At 34.3% G+C, this 18,559-nt stretch overlaps 1 protein-coding gene across 3 annotated transcripts in view; it reads right to left on the bottom strand.

Annotated features, from left to right (window-relative positions):
* The window catches only part of HS2ST1 (heparan sulfate 2-O-sulfotransferase 1), a 166,695-nt gene that overhangs the window by 20,027 nt on the left and 128,109 nt on the right, over positions 1-18,559 (bottom strand). For all 3 annotated transcript variants that reach the window (XM_036890156.2, XM_057500395.1, XM_036890157.2), the window contains exons 2-3: positions 13,682-13,920; positions 5,535-5,620 (exon numbers count right to left, since the gene is read on the bottom strand). In XM_036890156.2, the coding sequence (XP_036746051.1) occupies positions 5,535-5,620; positions 13,682-13,920 (325 nt within the window). The remainder of the gene's footprint in view (positions 1-5,534; positions 5,621-13,681; positions 13,921-18,559) is intronic.

Genomic DNA, 18,559 nt, shown 5'->3' with positions numbered 1-18,559 from the left:
CGGATGCATTTTTCATCAAACAGTCAAATATTGTAAAAGTATTGTTGCAAATAGATAGCACTGTCACATTAGGCGATGGAGCAGAAGCTCCATGAGTGCAGGGACTATTTCTTTCTTGTTCGTGGCTTTATCACTATAATTCATCATGTAAAAGGAAGCTACAAGGAAGGGAAAACACCGGACCATGGGTAATTCCATTCTTAAGGCTGTGGGATTCCCTGGGATTTCCCTTTATCATCTCCATTATTAGCCATTGACCACCCTGAGCCTGTTCCCTTCAGAATTACCTTCTTCCAGAAGAACATCTCCCACCAATGCTTCCTCTTTTCCCCTTTTTCCTAGTCCCTAACATGAGGAACAGACAGCAATTCTTACCAAGTGGCAGTGAAAGGGGGATTTGGCACTTTACAAAACTCTTCTTGCTGTCCAGGAAATGACTTTCTGGGGCATGACTTGGGGTGACATTCACATGTATGAAGTTTGATTTTAATGAGGTGTCATGTGTGAACTCATCTGAAAACAGATAATCATTATTTGTAAGCTAGGGTATGGTTATATAGACATGGAGGAAAGGGACTGAAACAATAGGCATGATAAAAATAGCATCTGGACTATTCATCTCAGCTGGTTAGGAAACAAGCATCCTTTTAAGCTTGTAAGTTTTGTCAACCAGGTCATTTTGTACAGGGGGACAGATTATTTCCTATGGTTGCAGACTACACCTTTATACCTGGCCTGTCATCTGAGCTCTTCCTCAGGAGGGCTCAGGTGGAAAAGTAGAAAACCCATCTTCACACCAGGGAAATAAACAATTCTTGGCCAGTTAGAATATGATCTTTCTAGGAAAATAAGAGCATATTTGGTAGAATGGTATCTGTGGTATTATCTAGGATCAAAGGGAAAAAATATAATTTGAGCAGTAGGTTGGTAGGAAGACAGATTAGGGATCTTATTCTTGCCATATGTCACACAACAAAAGCAAGGAAAACAAATGAAGCTCATTTCCTTACAACTATACTCTACATAGTGAGGATGTATGACTGAATATCAAGAATAGTTAAAGGAACATGTGCATATTCAGAACACTTGAAGGGAACATTGTCAACTGGCCAGACAAAGCCTACATAGAAGATACGAAGCTGAAAGTGGGCTGAAGAGTCTTTAGGAAGCATTTTACTCTGAGATTTCTGCTTCGTACTAGATTTAACATCTCTAGTTGGGCAGCAGTCTGCTGGAGACACTGACATCTTTTGTATATTTATTCTGGACTGTCTTCGCCCTAAACTTACAAATTCTAGTGGCAAGTTCTCATTGTCTTATTTCAAATAGTGAATGACCTTTGGTATTTATTGGTCCCATTGATAATTTCATGTGAGTAATTTTTAAAAAGGGCATTCATCTACTATGCATCTATTAGCATGGCCAAATTGGAAAAAAAAAGCTCTACCAATGCCAAATCCTGGGGAGGATACACAGCAACTGGAACTCTCATACACTGCTGGTGAGATTGCAAAATAATACAGACAAGCTGGGTGGGGAAACAGTTTGGCAGTGTCTTACGAAGTCGCCATACAACCCATTTCTAGGTTTTACCCAAGAGAAATGAAGACATATGTCTAAACAAAACCTGTATGAAAATATTTTGGCAGCTTTACTCATAATTACTGAAAGTTCAATACAACCCCAAGTATCCAGAAGCTGGTGAATGGACAAACTGTGGTGCATCCATACAATGGTACACTACATAGTAAGATGCTAACCATTGATACAAGCATGAGCTTTGGTGAATGTCAAAAGCATTATGCTAAATGAAAGAAGCCTGACTAAAAAGACTTGGTAACTGATTAGATGCATGTAATGAAGAAAAGTATTGTCCAAGACAACTCTATAGTTTCCTGCTCAGATGTCTTAAGTAAAAATGGGTAAACGTCCCCAAACCGAAAGATGGCAGCAAAGACACAGTCGAGCACTGCCTTATTAAGAGTTGGGCATAAGGGGCCAGTAAGCTTCAGACAGGGAATAGAAGAAAACACCAGTAAGACAACATGAGAACTGAAAGAAGACAGAAATTTAAAAAAACATAATACTGCTCTGTGTGAGACACAGAACTAAGTGCTTTACACTCTCATATTTAATCTTCATAATTACCCATGAAGTAGTTTCTTTAATTATCCAAAGTTTACATATGGAGACACTGAAGATCTGAAGTGATCTTATCAGCAGAGAAAGCAGAGCTGATAAGGAACTAAGGGGTATTTACTGCAGATCTGTCTGGCTTCAGAGATTGCTCCATAGCAGTCTACAGATCAGTGCAGCAGAAAGCTAGTAGGTAGTCAATGAAAAGGCCACTCTAGCACACTCCTGTAATGACTGAAATAATTAGGAAAATGTTTCTACAGTGTTATGCCATATTTGTTGAGAGCTGCAGAAAATGGTGCAAACTTCAACCAGTTCAGTAGAGAAGTACAAGATAAAAGGAAAAACCACACGTGAAGTTATATACTAGGCCTAAAATATCATCACTTTATTACTCTTTAGGATACTTCAGACCTAGTGAAGCATTTAGTTATTATTTCTTGTCCTGACATATCTGCTTCTTTACTGATTCACCTCAACTCTTCTGAAAAAGACAACAGGGTGATGTGGAGAAACCAAAGGGCACAATTAAATCCATACTCCCTGCTGGGGCCGCCCACACAGGCACACACCTGATGTGTGCCTGAATGGAACTGACTGGTGCACCACAAATAATTTCCAAATATCTTTCTAAGAAAGATATTGAAATGTGACCCTTAGGTAAAAAAATCTCAGCATAGTCTGATGGAAACCAGCATTAAAACAATTTTTTTTAGCTGAACATTATTCATTATAAAGAAAAATGTCACTGAAAGAGGTTATTGAAAGAGATGTTCCAATGTTCTTCTTTTGTAAAATTTGAAGAAAATCAGAGTGTGGGTAATAAATGCTGCTGATAAATGACTAGAATGAATTAAAAGTGGGTAATTTGTGATATTGTCACTGTTTATAATAAAACACTGAACTGATAAATTATAGAAAAAATGGGGTTTCAGTGAACTCACTGAGGACAAGAACAAGAACTGCAACTTATTCCACTTTATATTGCCTGCATTCCTGGACATTTTGAAAATGTCCAACCTATATAATTATTTTAAAGCTGGAAAATTTCTAACTTTATGACACGAATGATCATGTCTACAGTATTTTTAAATTGTGTCATTGTCCATCAACTGAAAACAAAACAGTAATTGAACACAAAAGGGAAAATTAGAAAGGATAACTAGGAAATATGCTTAAAAAAGTTAAGAGGATTAGGACAAAAAGAGCAAGACAGGATAGGAATGCAAATATGTAACAAGAAGATACTTTTGTTATTATTCTAAAGTTCTAAATAAACCCAGATAAATTTAACTAAAACATGGCTTTAGCAGACACAGGCTTGCAAATAAAATGTGTGCTTCTTAGTGGTCAGTCTAACTAGAAAGGGCTTTTCACTTTTCATTTCTCTGTCTTATTTTCTGGGTTTCCTGAGTTTACACTCTCTTTCGTGTTCCTGCTAAGGCAATTGAAAAGCTATGCGATTAAATATTTATTTCACCAGGTTTCACTATTTTTTCCTGTAGGCAAGTATTTTAAAAGGTTCCACACAGTACTAGACCAGTCAAGAATATGTTTTGAAGAATAAAAAGTTTTTAAAATTTCGTAAGGTGATATTTCTTTCCTCTTTTATGATCATTCATGCTGAGCATGGCTTTCAAATGAAAAATTATTTTAAAAGATATTAGTTATATCGACAATAGTTCTTGACTATATGCATCAAAATATATTCCCTCTAGTTGACTTGTTTAAGTAGTTGATTAAAATGTTGGATATGTTTATTAAAAATTTTCACAACACTTTTCACTTCCAATAACATGAGACTCATTATGAAAATAGTCAAACCCTTTAACGTTCATGTTAGTATTTAATAAATGAGATTAATCTTTTCAAGAAGCTTTATACTTTTTTAACTGCAAGAACCCTAGCATATAGAGCTTCTTTCTAAGTAAAAGACTTTTGCCAAGAGTAAAAGCACTCAATATGTTATTTTAATAATGAAAACCTCAAGTATTAGAAACCAAGTTGTATGTGGAAAAGGAAATCATTTAGGTGAGAAGGTAACAAACACTCAGTTGAAGGAAAATGCAGACCAGAGGGAAAATATGCATATGAATTAAGGTTTCAAAATTGGTTTCAATGCCTAGCAAAGAAAAATAATTCATTTATTTTAAAGCTGCCTATAAAATGTTTTCAATATTGCAGTATTAATTATTTATAGAAAAATGTACATCTAACTTTAAAGCTACCATTTTACTGAAAGATCTTGAGTCCTGTGGAAGGAACTAGAAATAAAAATATATTGTTTTCTGTATATAGTTTTTGGGACCTTTTTGATTACATGGTTTTCAAAAAAATTAAGATTATTAATCTGGAATCAGTAGTATTTCATTCAACTTTTTAAATTTAAGAAGTTAAAGTGACAGTGGGGTATCAGTTTAATTTTCAAATTTTACACAGAATGCTCTTTAAAGTTGACAAATATATGAAAGTATTAATTTGAAATTATGACTGCTACTTATGACTGAGTGTACATGCCTAGGCTTAAATAATTTCAAAAATAATTTTTAAATGTTTTTGAAATTAGTGTAGAACCTTATTTAGGGAAAAGAGTTGGATTTGAGATTTTCTATAATAGTACTCTATGTGCTACAAAAAATATTCAGATAGATTCACAAGCCACATTTCTTTAAAATGCTCCTTTTGATTAGTTTTCTGATTAGTACCCTAATGTGGCACAGACTCTAAGGGTTTGCTTGTAGTTTCATCAACTTTTCTTGGGAGAATTATGATAGAAAAACCCTGACCCCACTTTCCCCCTCAAAATATAGAAAATAGGAGTGATTTATACCCAGTGTCTGACAAATCACTATATTTTTTTTAAAGTCTCTTTTGACTATATCACACTTTTAAACCTAAAACAAGGTAGCCCAAGGGGAAGTACACAGCTTACTGTGTCTTGGCTGAGAAGCAGATGTACTGGGACACCAAGAACTGAGGGAGAGCTGCTTTGCTTTCTCAGTTCTCAGTCAGTGACATGGTAGGCCATAATCTGATTGGCCTCTAGGTTAAAACTTGGGGCTTTCCTTAAATAGTGTCATTTGGTTGTACAAGAAACCTAAATGTAATAACGACAAGTAACTTTAAAGAGTATTACCTGAATTTAATCTACATTGAATTTCAAAAATTAATGACAATTATCAATTTATGAACACTAGAGGGCAGTAAAATACTAGAGGTATATTTAAATTACATATCTAAAAGTGGCAAGCCAATACATATGTACATACACAATACATATGTACATACATACATACATACATACATACATCAAAATGATAACAATTTAATGAATTTATCCCTTTTTAAGTTGCTAAAGTACAAGCATTCTTTAGTGTATCATTTTGGTCATAACTTACTTTGCAAAATCCAAGTAAGAAACGTGTCCATGATAAAACCCTGGTTTCATCTCTTTCCAGTAAGTTATATTCTTTACAAAGCGCACCTAAAAAGGGAGAACACACTCATTACTTAAGAATAATTTAAAGAAAATGAAATTTGATGATAGCAAAATATTTTCCATTTAGGCATAAAGCCAACCCTATCTGACAATTACAGAGCTAGAAACAGGTTTCAATTAAGGAAAGCATAGTGTGATCTGTAATTACTAATTCAGCACACAGAGAGCTACTATCACCACACTCTGAAATGGGTGAAAAGAGGATCCTGAAAAGAAGTTCACACAATGCAATCATTTACAATGCTATTTAGTGAGCACATTTACATGGGACAAGGGGATACCAACACATGTGCTGAAAAGCCGGCACTTCAGTATAGCAATATTCTGCGCAAATGTTTTCTTTTCAGACTTGTTATTTATAAAAATGCCTATTTATTAATGACTCAACAAATAACACAAATATTAATCCTTAAGCCAAAATCATTAAAGATGATTATCAAAGACTTTAGAGAGACAAGAGCAGATATCATAAGTTTGTTGATAAAAAGATTAATAGAATTAGAGATGTGGTAAGTAAATTTTAAAAACTGAATATATAAATATTACTATTTTAATGTACTGGAATTGAAAGTATACAAAAGATAAGTTAATATGAAGAATCCTTTAAGTATAAATATATTTTTTAAATGTTAAGAACTGGTTAATACAGAACTTGATAAACCCAAGTATTACCAGCTGCAAAGCAGTGACATGCAATTTCTCAAAGGAAAATGGCATTTATTTTTGATAAGCAAATCTCTGCATGAAAAACAGCAAGCAGGTAAGAATTCCTTCTGGAGAATAAATACGGTATGGAGGTGGGCAAGGGGGTGGGATGAAATGAGGGGTTGCGGGACCCACCACCCTGTACTGCACTGAAAGCGTCCGCAAGCTGTGACCTCAGCCTCGAAAGCACAGGACTGCCCACTGCATACCTCTGACAATTTATCAATCTTTCATTTACATTTTAAAGAGTTAGGCACACAGAGATACTGTGGAGCGTTTCTTACCAGAATAATCAATAAATTAATAGCAATGAATGATGACGGCTGTCTCCTGGATAAAGCTTATTCGAAGCCCAGACTAAGGATACAGGGCAGAAGCAGCCATGACAAGAGGATGTGGAACAGTGAAAAACAAAGTTCTGGGAGTAGAATGTATTTTTTTAAGAGAAGCATTAATAACTTATATACTAAGAAAAATAACATAGTTTAGTTTTTAGAAGGGAAGTGAATGAATATTATCTTACACACACAAACCTTAAAATATCTTAAAATTGAGTGTAGCTAACAAAATTAGGTTGCATTAGAAAGTACACAATGAACCTGCCTACTGGCCCCTCCCAGCCCCCCACAGTGATGCCTGAAGCACAGGGGGGCCAAAGCATCCCAAGCAGCACAGTTTAAAAACTAATGAAATAAGAAAAAGGGCTGTGCCACCAAGTGGACCCAGCGAAGAGCTTGGCGAAGGCAAAGAGAACAAGGCATGACGGTGCCGACTGCAAACTCTCTCAGTATCTCATCAGCATTTTGGCGGGGAAGGGACCTAGCATATGCTGTACTCTTTATAGATAAAGAAACTAAAGAACACATACTTTAACCTCGTTGACATCATTTGTCAGTAAGAACTGAAGAACAAGAACCACATATTTTAGATTCGGGTTCAATCACCCTTCCATACCACAAGCGAATTTCGTTATTGTCAAATTTAAACAAGGGGGATAAACAGAAAGGCATGAAAGGGCAGTAGTACAGCAGACATCATAATTCTGACTCACAAACTTTGACATTGAGAATTTCAGGCTTATCCACTGCTAAGTAAACCCCTCAGAACCAGGCACTCAAAACTCCTCGACCTCTAAGATCTCGAAGCTCTGTTGCTGTATCCCTCAGCTTATTTTCCTCATTGCACTCATCATAATCTCACCTTCCAATCCACCATGTTCACTAATCTCATACCAGAAAACCATTTTTCAGCAATGACCACTGATCTATTCTTGTTTACTGTCTTGGAGATTGCTGAACACTGCTGGTCAAAACTCAGAGGCCTAGACTAAATGTCTATGTAGGACTTTGAATTTCATTTTCTAAATTCATTCTGAGGTAAATTCAGATGCATTATTACTGCTTTTAAATTCTCTATATTCTATTATTGTTAAAGTCTCCAAAACACACAGAATCTGTAATTCCAGCTATGAGAATAAAGTTCCATGCTTTATATGCATATGTATTTTTTAATTAAATCTCATCAACCTTTAATGAAGGCAATATGTTAAAGTCTCATTAATAAAGCTGTGATTTACAATTTGCAATAAATCAAAAGATTTACAATTTGCAATAAATCAAAAGATGCTGAGCTGAGATTTACCTTCCCTTCATAGGGAAGTGAAAAGTGCTAAGCAAATAAATGCTGTCAATAAGGTTAATGTGGGGTTCAGAGAGCCTGGAGAAGAGTCTAAGCACAGAAGTGTCATTTACATACTACTAAAGTCCTGTATTTGTCTTCAGATGTGATCTCCAATCTAATTACGGCCCTTTGAACAACCTTTGGTTTTAAAACATTTTCTTTTCCAAGTATTAATTTAGTCATGTTTAGTATGTGTCCTCCGTTCTCCAGAACTGGCCCTGCCTCTCCTCTCTTCATCTGCACTTCTCCCTCTCGTCAGCCTAGTCCTAGCTCCTGCTCTCTCATTTCCTGCCTTCTCACTTCTCTTGCACCACTTGCCTCATTTTTCAGTTTGTTTTCTTCTGGCTTCCCTCTACAGCAGGCATTCTGTGCAAGACCTTGAGAAAAGGCTCCGGGATATAAAGGAGTAAAATGGAGGTTATTTGGTGAGCAAGCTTCTACTCAGTTCATTTTATGGATTCTTACTGATGATACTTGGCACTGAAAAAAAGGAAAGTGATTGGCAAAAAGAGGCAAAACTAATAGCATCAAGTGAAGTTAAGGAGACGGGACAACTGCAGCTTGGGGAGAAAATCAGTAACCATAGTAACTTCATTCAAAGACAATTTCCATACTTTGATTGAAATAGGCTATCAAGAAGGATGTTTCAGAAGTAGTTGTTATATATAGTACATGAAAAGAGATGTTTTTGTGGCTATCCTGGAGCAGATCCTAAACTGATTTTTGTCAGATTTTGTAACTCAAAGCAGATTTTGTAACTACAAGCTATCAAGTAAACAGAAGAGACCTTCAGGGAAAACATAAGCAGTGCAGGGAGTGGTGTTGTGATTTACTTGTTCACTGAATCAGACCTGAACCACTGTTATAGTAAGAAAGTACCATCTCACCAACAGTGTATCTAAACCTACACTCTTAATAAGATTAATCTTAACATTATGATTATCTGTGATCACAGAAGAGCTTGCTTTCACTATCTGCAAGGAGGAATGTCATCCTGTACATCCTGGCCACATTCCAACTCTGTAATTACTATCTATTGAATGACTACTACTATTAGCTTGGGTAATTACTATATACCAAACTCCTACTCATGCATATACTCACTCACAGTAGAGCCATGGGTAATTTTATGAGATTGGAGAGGAAGTCGTCTTCACAGAGAGGAAAACTGAGTAATAGTTGTATAAAATGTAAGAAATATTCAGCCGTAATAGAACATAGTATCTTCACTAAAGTTCAGAATTGTGTTTTCAGCCCTTTTTTGTGGAGGTCGAGTATGTGTCCCAAATCACCTGAGGTAATGGTTGATCATATTCTCTTCAATCAGAAGGACTCATTCTGAGAGTAATTATTATCACAGTACTACGCTTAGCCATGAACTTTGAGAATCCATGTTGGTTCATTTATTCATTCATTCAACAACAAAAAAATCTATGGAGAATCTACTGTCTCTGGCACTGTTGTAAGCTCTGGGCACACAGTGGTGAACAAGACCAACAAGGCTCCTGCCCTTAAGGAGCCTGTATTGTAACAGAGGGACCATCAGTAAACAAATTCATAAGTAACAGGAAAGATTCAGAAAGACTTAGAGTACACAGTAACTTGGAAGAGGTATTTAATGTATGTATGATGGCTAGTAAGGTTCTTCTAAGAAGATATCACTTAAGCTGAAACTTTAAATGGGTGACATGAAGCCAATCTTAAGAAGCTAGAAGTGCACTCACTCTAAGAGGAAATGGAAGTGCAGAGGTCTTAAAGTGGGAAAGGTGTAGTAAACTCAATGAACCAAAATGCCAGAGTGGCTAGAATATTGGAGCAATGGACAAGGGCTAGATTAAAACGGCCTGGTGGCTTAGATAAGTACTTTGGGTTTTGCTGGGGAGTCGGGAATATGAATTTAAAGACAACCACTTCATTATCACAAGATTATAGAATGCATCTTCCCATAATCCCACTGACAATTACATTCTAGATCTTTGCTACTCAAACTGTAGTTCAATCAGAAGCATCCATTTTGGCAACAAGTAGAAGCTTTTTAGAACATCAGAATATCAGGCTCCATCTTAGTCCTTCTGAATTGGAATCTGCCTTTTAAGTGGTGATTACACCTCACAGGTTCAGAAGCATTCCTCTAATGTGTTTCTCTGAAAAATCAGGATCTGTAACTAACATCAAGCCAAGGGCTCTTGATGCCAATGACCAGAAGTTGGCTTAACAGTAAATTACAAGAAAAAAAAAAAACGATGTCCTACAGAGATTGCAAATTCTGGATATTTCCAATGCGTAGAAAGGGGTTAAATACAATCACAGACCTAAAGAGATGAGAGTAGAAAAGAATTAAGGTCATAAAAGATGCTGCCACTTACACATCTAATGTAGAGCTATTATCATGAGAGCAGAGTAAACTTCATTTTCCAACTAGAAGAGCTGACTGTTTCCACCAATACCTATCTACTGAGTGAAGCCCATCTCAAAAATATAACTCTTCTGAATGAGTTAATCTCATTCTTGTCTTCTCATGTTTCTATTCTCAAATGTTTCTTTTAATTGTCCTAACTTTTTCTCTTATTTTATCCCATTTTCTTAATTATGAAAAAATTCTTAAACTACAGAAAAGCTGAAAGAAGTCAGCATCTGTATATTTGTCACCAAGATTCACTGTTAACATTTTGTAAACATTTTCTTTATCTCTTTCTCTTTTTCTATGCACACACACAGACACACTTTTTCTGAACCATTTGCAAGTAGCAGACATTTTTGATCAAGTATCCAATCACAGATCACACATCACATTTGGTTTTCATGTCTCTTTAGTCTTCTCTGTTCTAACGAAGACTGTCCCACCCACTCCAACCCTGTCTTTTTATGATTTTTATCAAATTGACACTTTAGAAGAGTGCTAGACGATTTTTCTAGAGAATGTTCTACAATACAGATTTGTCCAGGTTGGTGAGAATACCATAAATTGATGCTTTCTTTTAAAGTTCTCACAGTTTCCGTGTCTATGTTCTACATTCCCCATTAGAAATAAACTCCTTGAAAAGATGTGGCCTTGCTTTTTATTTCTTTGGCATTTCCCCAAGGAATGTAGCACAATCTCTCTGTATACTATGGACTCAATAAATAAAACTTGAAAGTAGAGTTGACAACTGTTTCTAAGGATGGCAGATATGCATAGCTATAACACATTGAATGGTTTTATGCCAAACTAAAAATATTTTGGCTTTGCCTCTATAATTTTTGGGAGAAATAATAAGCATGTAAACAGTTTAGCACAGTGCCTAGTGCAGTACGTACAAAATGTGTCTAGGAAAGAGCTGGGGCTGCAGGCAGACATGAAGCAGACTGCACTGCTGAGGCTGGAAAACATGGGAATAAAAAGTGTGTTCACCTATTATAACCCAAAGCATTTCTGTGAGTTAACTGGGCTTTAAGTGGAAGATTGGGATGAAAGTAGATTTAATAAAAATCTCATCTAAGTCTCACTTGAGTCAGTATCTGATTAGAAACTGTTTCTCAGGGAAGAAAGTAGAGCAAAATCAGTCATTTAATTCCCATTTAAATAATAAGGCAATGAGAACAATACCCAAAGACAACAAAAATATGATATTAAAATCACAGTATGTTATACAAGATGGGGTTCAATGGGGGGAATATTTTAAAAATTATTTTCAAGGCATCTAGTATAATTTAGAAATCTACATTTAGATAAAGCTTATGAAATTGAAGTGAAATAAAAACATTCTCTAATATGTCATGCAAAGCAAAGGGAAGCAGTAATTATGATTTATTTGAAGAACTGTTTATATAGAACAAGAGATTAGTAAACAATTTAGATACTGTGTATTAGAAAATATTTGGTATATAAGCCATTCCTAATTAAGACCATGTTTTAAACTACCAGCTGATATTCTGAAGTATGTCAGCTAATGATTAAGACTATTCCTGTACTCTGCCCCAAACAAATATATTTTAAGTATTATTCAGTATGTAATCCAATTGTTTTTAAGATAGTGTTTATGCTTCTCTTTTGATTTTTTTCCTATATGTAACTAACAAGCTATTTAAAGAAAAGCAGTAGCTCTATCTCATTCAAATGTAACTGGGAAAATGTACCACTACACGATGTTTATAAATATCATTATGTGATAAACATCTATAGTCTTATATTTCATTAAAAAAATGGTCAGTATCATTGTCAGACATCTTGTAGCTGCCATACAACTTTGTAATATTGGACACAACTCTACAAATTGATCAAGCAAGGTAGCTTTATTTTTCTAAAAAATACTACTGAAGAAATAAAAAATTATGTAAAATTATGTTAGCATTAAGCGACGTGCCTTTTAAACTAAGATATATTCTAAAAAGCAATCATGCAAATAGATTTAAAATCTACGACACAGTGTGTAAAAATGATTATTTAGGTTACCTGCCCTTGAGATACATAGTATTACATAATGAACAGTTTTTATGACCCACTTAACTAAATAAGCTCATGTTTCTTCTCATTTACAGAAGAGTTATATGGTTTAGCTGATGGATGTAGATTTTTGCTTCTATGAAAAAGAATGATTGAGGATATGCAGAGAGCCAAGAATTATATGGGCAGATGATATGCCACATGCTATTAGCTTTTATAAGTAGCTCTCTAGCAAGAAAATGAAACTTAATCTTGTGAATCAATGGTATTCCCTTGCTTCAGTGTAGGGATTATCGGTATACAAAATAGTGGGATCAACAGTCAGTTCTACAACAATAAAGTTCAGCAGTTTTCAAACAGATAAATACATTCTAACTATATGACTATTACAAATACCTTTCTAATAAGGCTACCCCAATTTGGTATTTGATGCTAGACAGTATTTTCAAATATTATCTTTTCTTCTTATGGGAGCCAATTCTCATTCTCTTCAATATTAGAGAGAACTTTATTTATGATCTGAGCCAGAACTCCAGATATGGGGAAAATACGTGCTACCACTGCTAAGGCATGAGTAAATTTCACTTCATGAGAAAATTTCCTCTATTTTTCTTTAAAAAATTTCTTAAAATTATCTATCCATTTATATAAAGTTTCTTGATAACTTAAAAGCAAGATTATGTTAAAAATATATGCCACAATCTCTGTTCTCCAGGAGTTTAAAGCTAATATTCATATAAATTAATAGTAAAGATGAAATTCAGGAGGCTAATCACAAAATTGAGCCATATAGAATACAGGTACTCATCAAATAAAGATTTCTCTATCTTAAGCTGAGAAAACATAATGATTTTTATTGCAGGGCATCTTGCTAAAAATATTTCATATTTTTAAAAGGATAACATACTAAAGAGTATCCATATTTATAGAGTATCCATATTTTAAGTATAAATACTTAAATCCATATTTAAGTATACCATATTTAAAGAGTATCTCTTTAAAAATTCAAGCTATTAATTAATGCATTTATTTCACAAACATCTGAATACATACTATATGCAAAGAAACATACCAAATACTATGAAGAATGTAAAATTATAGAAAAGTTTGGTTGGTCCCTTCCCCCAAGAGACTTATAATTCATTGGGATCGGTACATATATTCCTTCAAATATTTTGTCCTAAAATTTGAATGTGAAGTGTCAGAAAACATTAATTTATTCCCCAAGTAGTGTTTACCTGATCTTGCAGTGACATCACTGGATTATTTTTGGTAGTATTAATGTGAAGAACATGGTATTTATTCTTTGCACACAGGTCATAGGCAATATTGGTAAAAGAGGTGCTCGCAGTTTTGGGGACTCTGTTATAAATGATCACCATGTCCTCTTCCTCATCTAAAACTGCGTCTTGCCGAGGGCCATCCATTGTATGTCGTTGCTCAATTTCTCGGACTTCATGTCTTGCAATAGCCCTTTCTGTAAAGAAAAACAGGTAAGAACTCAGTTTTTAAAGACCCTATAAGGAAGATATAAAACACTGAAAATAATATCCTATTCCTGGAACATAATTTTACTATTCAAGAAACAGGTAAGAGCAGTTTGAAGAAATGTTTTGAGGACCAAAATTTCAGAACTGCTTTTGAAGGATAATACATGTGCATATAAAAAACAAAAGAATAAACAGAGTTATCAAGGTTAGAATACCACAGACCAGTGAGTTCTTCAGTGTAGTTCAAAAATCACTTTACATTCTAATAGAATTTCTACAGCCTGAATTAATTCTCAAACAAAGGCACATTGCATGGCATACTAAACTTCACAGTAAACAATGCACTTAGAAAATAAATCACTTTAAATTTAGGCAAAGATTTTGAAACTTACTACTTAGGATTTACTTACTTCCTGGTTTATAATTGTAAATGCTGTTGTGGTTTTAGATAATAAGAGTAGAAGCAGCACCAAAGAGGAAAAGGTTTGTGGATGTTGCATTATAGGTTAGGTCCTGGCTATATTTGTTCCTTAAAACTTGTGGTTCCTCTAATCCAAATTATTGTCTACAACGAAGTTTGAAAAACAATTACATTTTGCTTTCTATTACTGTCTATTTAATATAAACTTCAGCTTGAAATTTTTTTTAGAATAAGGAAGCAAAAAAGGGGTAAGGAAAAAATGAGGGGGAAAAAATTTGTACAAGACTGCAAATTACTTGACACAGAGACCGCTGCTCACACATAGCGTGTACCCTCCCCACCACCAGAACTTGGTGTAAGCTATTGCACGTGCCCTGAACACTCCTCCATTCTCCCTCTGTACCAACCCCCTTGATGAACAACTCAGTCTTTACATGGAATTTATCATTACTTGAAAGGGAAAATTTATCTGATCTAACTGGGTCAAATCACACAATGTACGTATATACTTTATGCTATATATATCTTGTACTTATCATAATTACAATTTTACATTATTTGTGTTATCATGTGCCAATGACTTAATAAAGGACATGAAAAAGCAACGTGGTATAACTGCAATAACATATTCAGGCTTCAAATATTGTCAGACCCTACATCTTAAATTTTGGTTAAGAAAATATAGTCTTTACATTATAGAGAGTACATTCTGAGCTGAGGGCTCACATTCACAGGACTTGAACAAAAATTCCAAGTCTGCTATTTATTAGTAATGGGCTTTCCAAACAGGAGAAGCACACACACTCTTTATGTATTTGCACATATGTGTGTCCATATTCTATATGGATATGCATATGTATTCCTTTTTTTTTCCTTGGGAGAGTTGATTGGAAATGTGAGGTGAAAGAGATAAGCTTAATGTTGAACATGCTGTTGGATTGCCTAGGACATCTATGAGATGTTACATAGAGAATTGGGTAGATAAGTTGAAAGTTGATAATGAACGTTCAAGTAGAAGAAAGACATCTGGGAAAACCATGGGAGTAGATACAACTGCAAGAATAATCCAGAATATGTAGCATGGAAAGAGACCCTAGAACAGAATCTTAAGAAATACCAATTTTTAAGGGGCAAGTAAAAAGACAATCCAAAGGAGGCTAAGAAGAAATACAAAGAAAGAGGAACCAGGACACTTTTAAGAAGTACATTCCACATGATAGGAATATTTTTCAAATTGACAGTGTTTTCCAAATGAACATATAAATCAAGGTAATGTACAATTCTATAAGCATCTACACTGGATTTGAAAGTTGCCTCAGATTCGGTTCTATGAGTATTTATTAAGAGTCCACATACATGATCATATTCAATAATTTTAAGGGAATCTCATCTTTCAAACAACCTCAAATGGTCATCATAGTCCAAAACTATTATGGTATTGTTATGTTCACACACCCTCCTTTTTCTACTAAGGGAAATAAAACAGTGTTGCCTGTCAGTCAAGTGCTGACAGAAGTGTGTGAGATTTCCTGCAGCAGCAGACATGTGTGAAATTGCCTCCACAAGGTTCGCCTACAATACACAATGCTGAATTTGCTTTTATGAGTTACTTTGAAAAGAAACAGATTCGATGTATGTGTTATTTCATAAGTGGGTACCCATTTTACTGTAGAAAACACTGATGAAAGAAAATTTGAAATATTAATATTTTTGTAATTGTTTCATCTACTTACAAAATTTTACATGTCCAATAGTTGCTTTCGAAAATTAGCTAATTACAGCATTTTTAAAAGACTAATATTATTAAGTCTGTGAATATTTTTATTTTTTAAGATGCTAAAACTAACATGTTTTCAAAATTAACCACTGTTCCTCGTTAATTATGTGTATTAAATTATATGAGTCATATATTTCACCCAATTTAAAAAATTTTCTTTAATTATGAAAAGGTGCAAATAATGGAGTCACTACTTTCCTCATTTAAATAATATATTTATATGCATTCTCTATTCTTAAGTATTTTTACTTTTCTTAAACAAGTAGGGTAATTATTAACAGTGTTATGCCTAGAACTACATATAAAGATAAAAATAGTGTGAGAAATTAAGAAAAAATTTTGTAGTAATATTTGTTCATAAAATCTAAGCCATTTAATTGAATAGCAACAGTAAATACTGTTGATGGTAAATGACTATCCCTTCTCTCTTGTAACAGTATTTAAAACCAGTTTGGGTTTTGGAATACAGCCATAGTCTTTACTTATTTAGTATTAGGTCCAATTCTTTTTTATCCAAGATGCTCTCCATCTAGTTAGTATAGCTTCTTTTGAGATTCTCTTAAATCAATGCAGAAGCCTTATTAGTTACAGCACATCTGTAGTGCACTTAAAGAATCTAGGCAGTAGATTTAAAATACTTAAGATGCATTATGAAGTAATGTTTTTTTTTCTGTTTGAGTAATGAATTATAGAGAATCTGCTGTGCAAGCTATTTCAGAACCATCACAAAATGTAACATGGGGAGCAATCTGAGAGTCATAAAATTATAAGCAGGCTGGGCACAATTGGCACTAATGTGCCCAACACTTAACTCTATGGCAATTCTAGTTCTTCTAGGCTACTGTTGAAGGCAGCACATTGCTCAGCTCAGTGAACCTTGGAAGAATGTCAATAATCTCAAGTCTTTCAAAAGATCATCCTAACAGCAATAATTACCTATTTCTGCACTGACAGGGCATTAAAGGCTTTATATACTGAAATAATATAGTGATCGAGCTAAGCAAAAAACATTGCATTAAATACACCAACCTAAATTCTACACATTAAAGTCACAAATATGTATATACAGAAAAACTGAAAAAAATATTTGAAAAAAAAAATCACAATGTATGTTTCATAACTTTTTTAACATTAAGATTGTTGTTTTTTTGAACACCTTTTCTCTTTGTTTAAATGTTCAATGTATTTATTAAACAATTTAATCAATATATTTATAGAGAAAAAGAAATTTTAGAGAAATAAGCTTTATGTTCCATATAAATTAAAGGATGCATGAATATAACCCCTTCCTCTTGCCAAAGCTCAATTTTGCAGTGGTTTCAGCAAAAAAACAAAAACCACAATTCACAAGTGTTAAACTGTGTAGTATTTCTGTATTGTGGACAACAGTCTAGGACAAGAAGGTTAAAAGTAACAACTAAAAGATAGAGCAATAAATTGCCTTGTGTTCAAATGCTGAAACTTCTGCATGTCAAAGACGAAATATATACATAGTTAGGTAACTAAATAATTAAGTAAAAAGTAAAGCACACACACAAAAAGTCAAATTTTAATATCTTCAATTATAGGAAAAGTATCTAAAAATTGGCAATAATAATAATAAGCCTTCAGTAGATAATAACATAAGGTGGCTTGTAAGAGATTTAAACTATATATACACAATGGAACAAAGCAAAAATACGTATTAGTGGCTCATAATGATTTTTTGGGTCATGTACTACTTTGAGAATATGATGAAAACTATGTACCCTCTCTCCAGAAAGGCTGACATATGCATTTCAGGGCTTCCTTTTAGAGCCCAACCATGAGAAGACGGGTTGGCGGGAGGGGACTATGACCCCCACATTAACTATTACTATAAAAAAATGACTCCTAAGACAGCAAGCCTGACAGTAAACTGCCTTAAGGCACTAGTATGTATACAAATAAAAGAGGTTACACAAGGAAGGTTTGTAGGCAAGGAGAAATCACAGAGGAAACAGGCAGTGTCTAAGAAATGTCTATGAGTGAGGGTGCCTGGGCACAAAGCTGGACCTGTTACAACTCCCTGGCAAGTGTGCCTACTGCAGAGCTACATAAGATGCATTCTAAGAGCTCAATGCCATCAAATGTCTGAAATAAAGTCGATCTTTAGTATTCTCTATGGTAAATCCTGAATTGTGTAAATCCCCAAATACTATTCTAAATTATAATTTATTCTCCATTGAATGTGAACACTTTAAGAAGCAGGAAGCAACAAAATTATACCAAAAGAAAGCTATTATGAGGCTATTTAAGCAATCCTTTCTTCAGCACCACTTACTATGAATGTACTGTCCAGCCAGACACTATATAACCTTCAGAAATAATATTTTGTAATCATTATGAATTAATTGGTTGTCTGATTGTATACTTCATCTTCTTATGAATATTTTTAGCCTGAATCACT

The sequence above is a fragment of the Manis pentadactyla genome, chromosome 4, assembly GCF_030020395.1.
Source record: "Manis pentadactyla isolate mManPen7 chromosome 4, mManPen7.hap1, whole genome shotgun sequence".
NCBI classification, from domain to species: domain Eukaryota; kingdom Metazoa; phylum Chordata; class Mammalia; order Pholidota; family Manidae; genus Manis; species Manis pentadactyla.
Note: the sequence above shows the minus strand (reverse complement) of the source record. Positions and strands in the feature narration are given on the sequence as shown.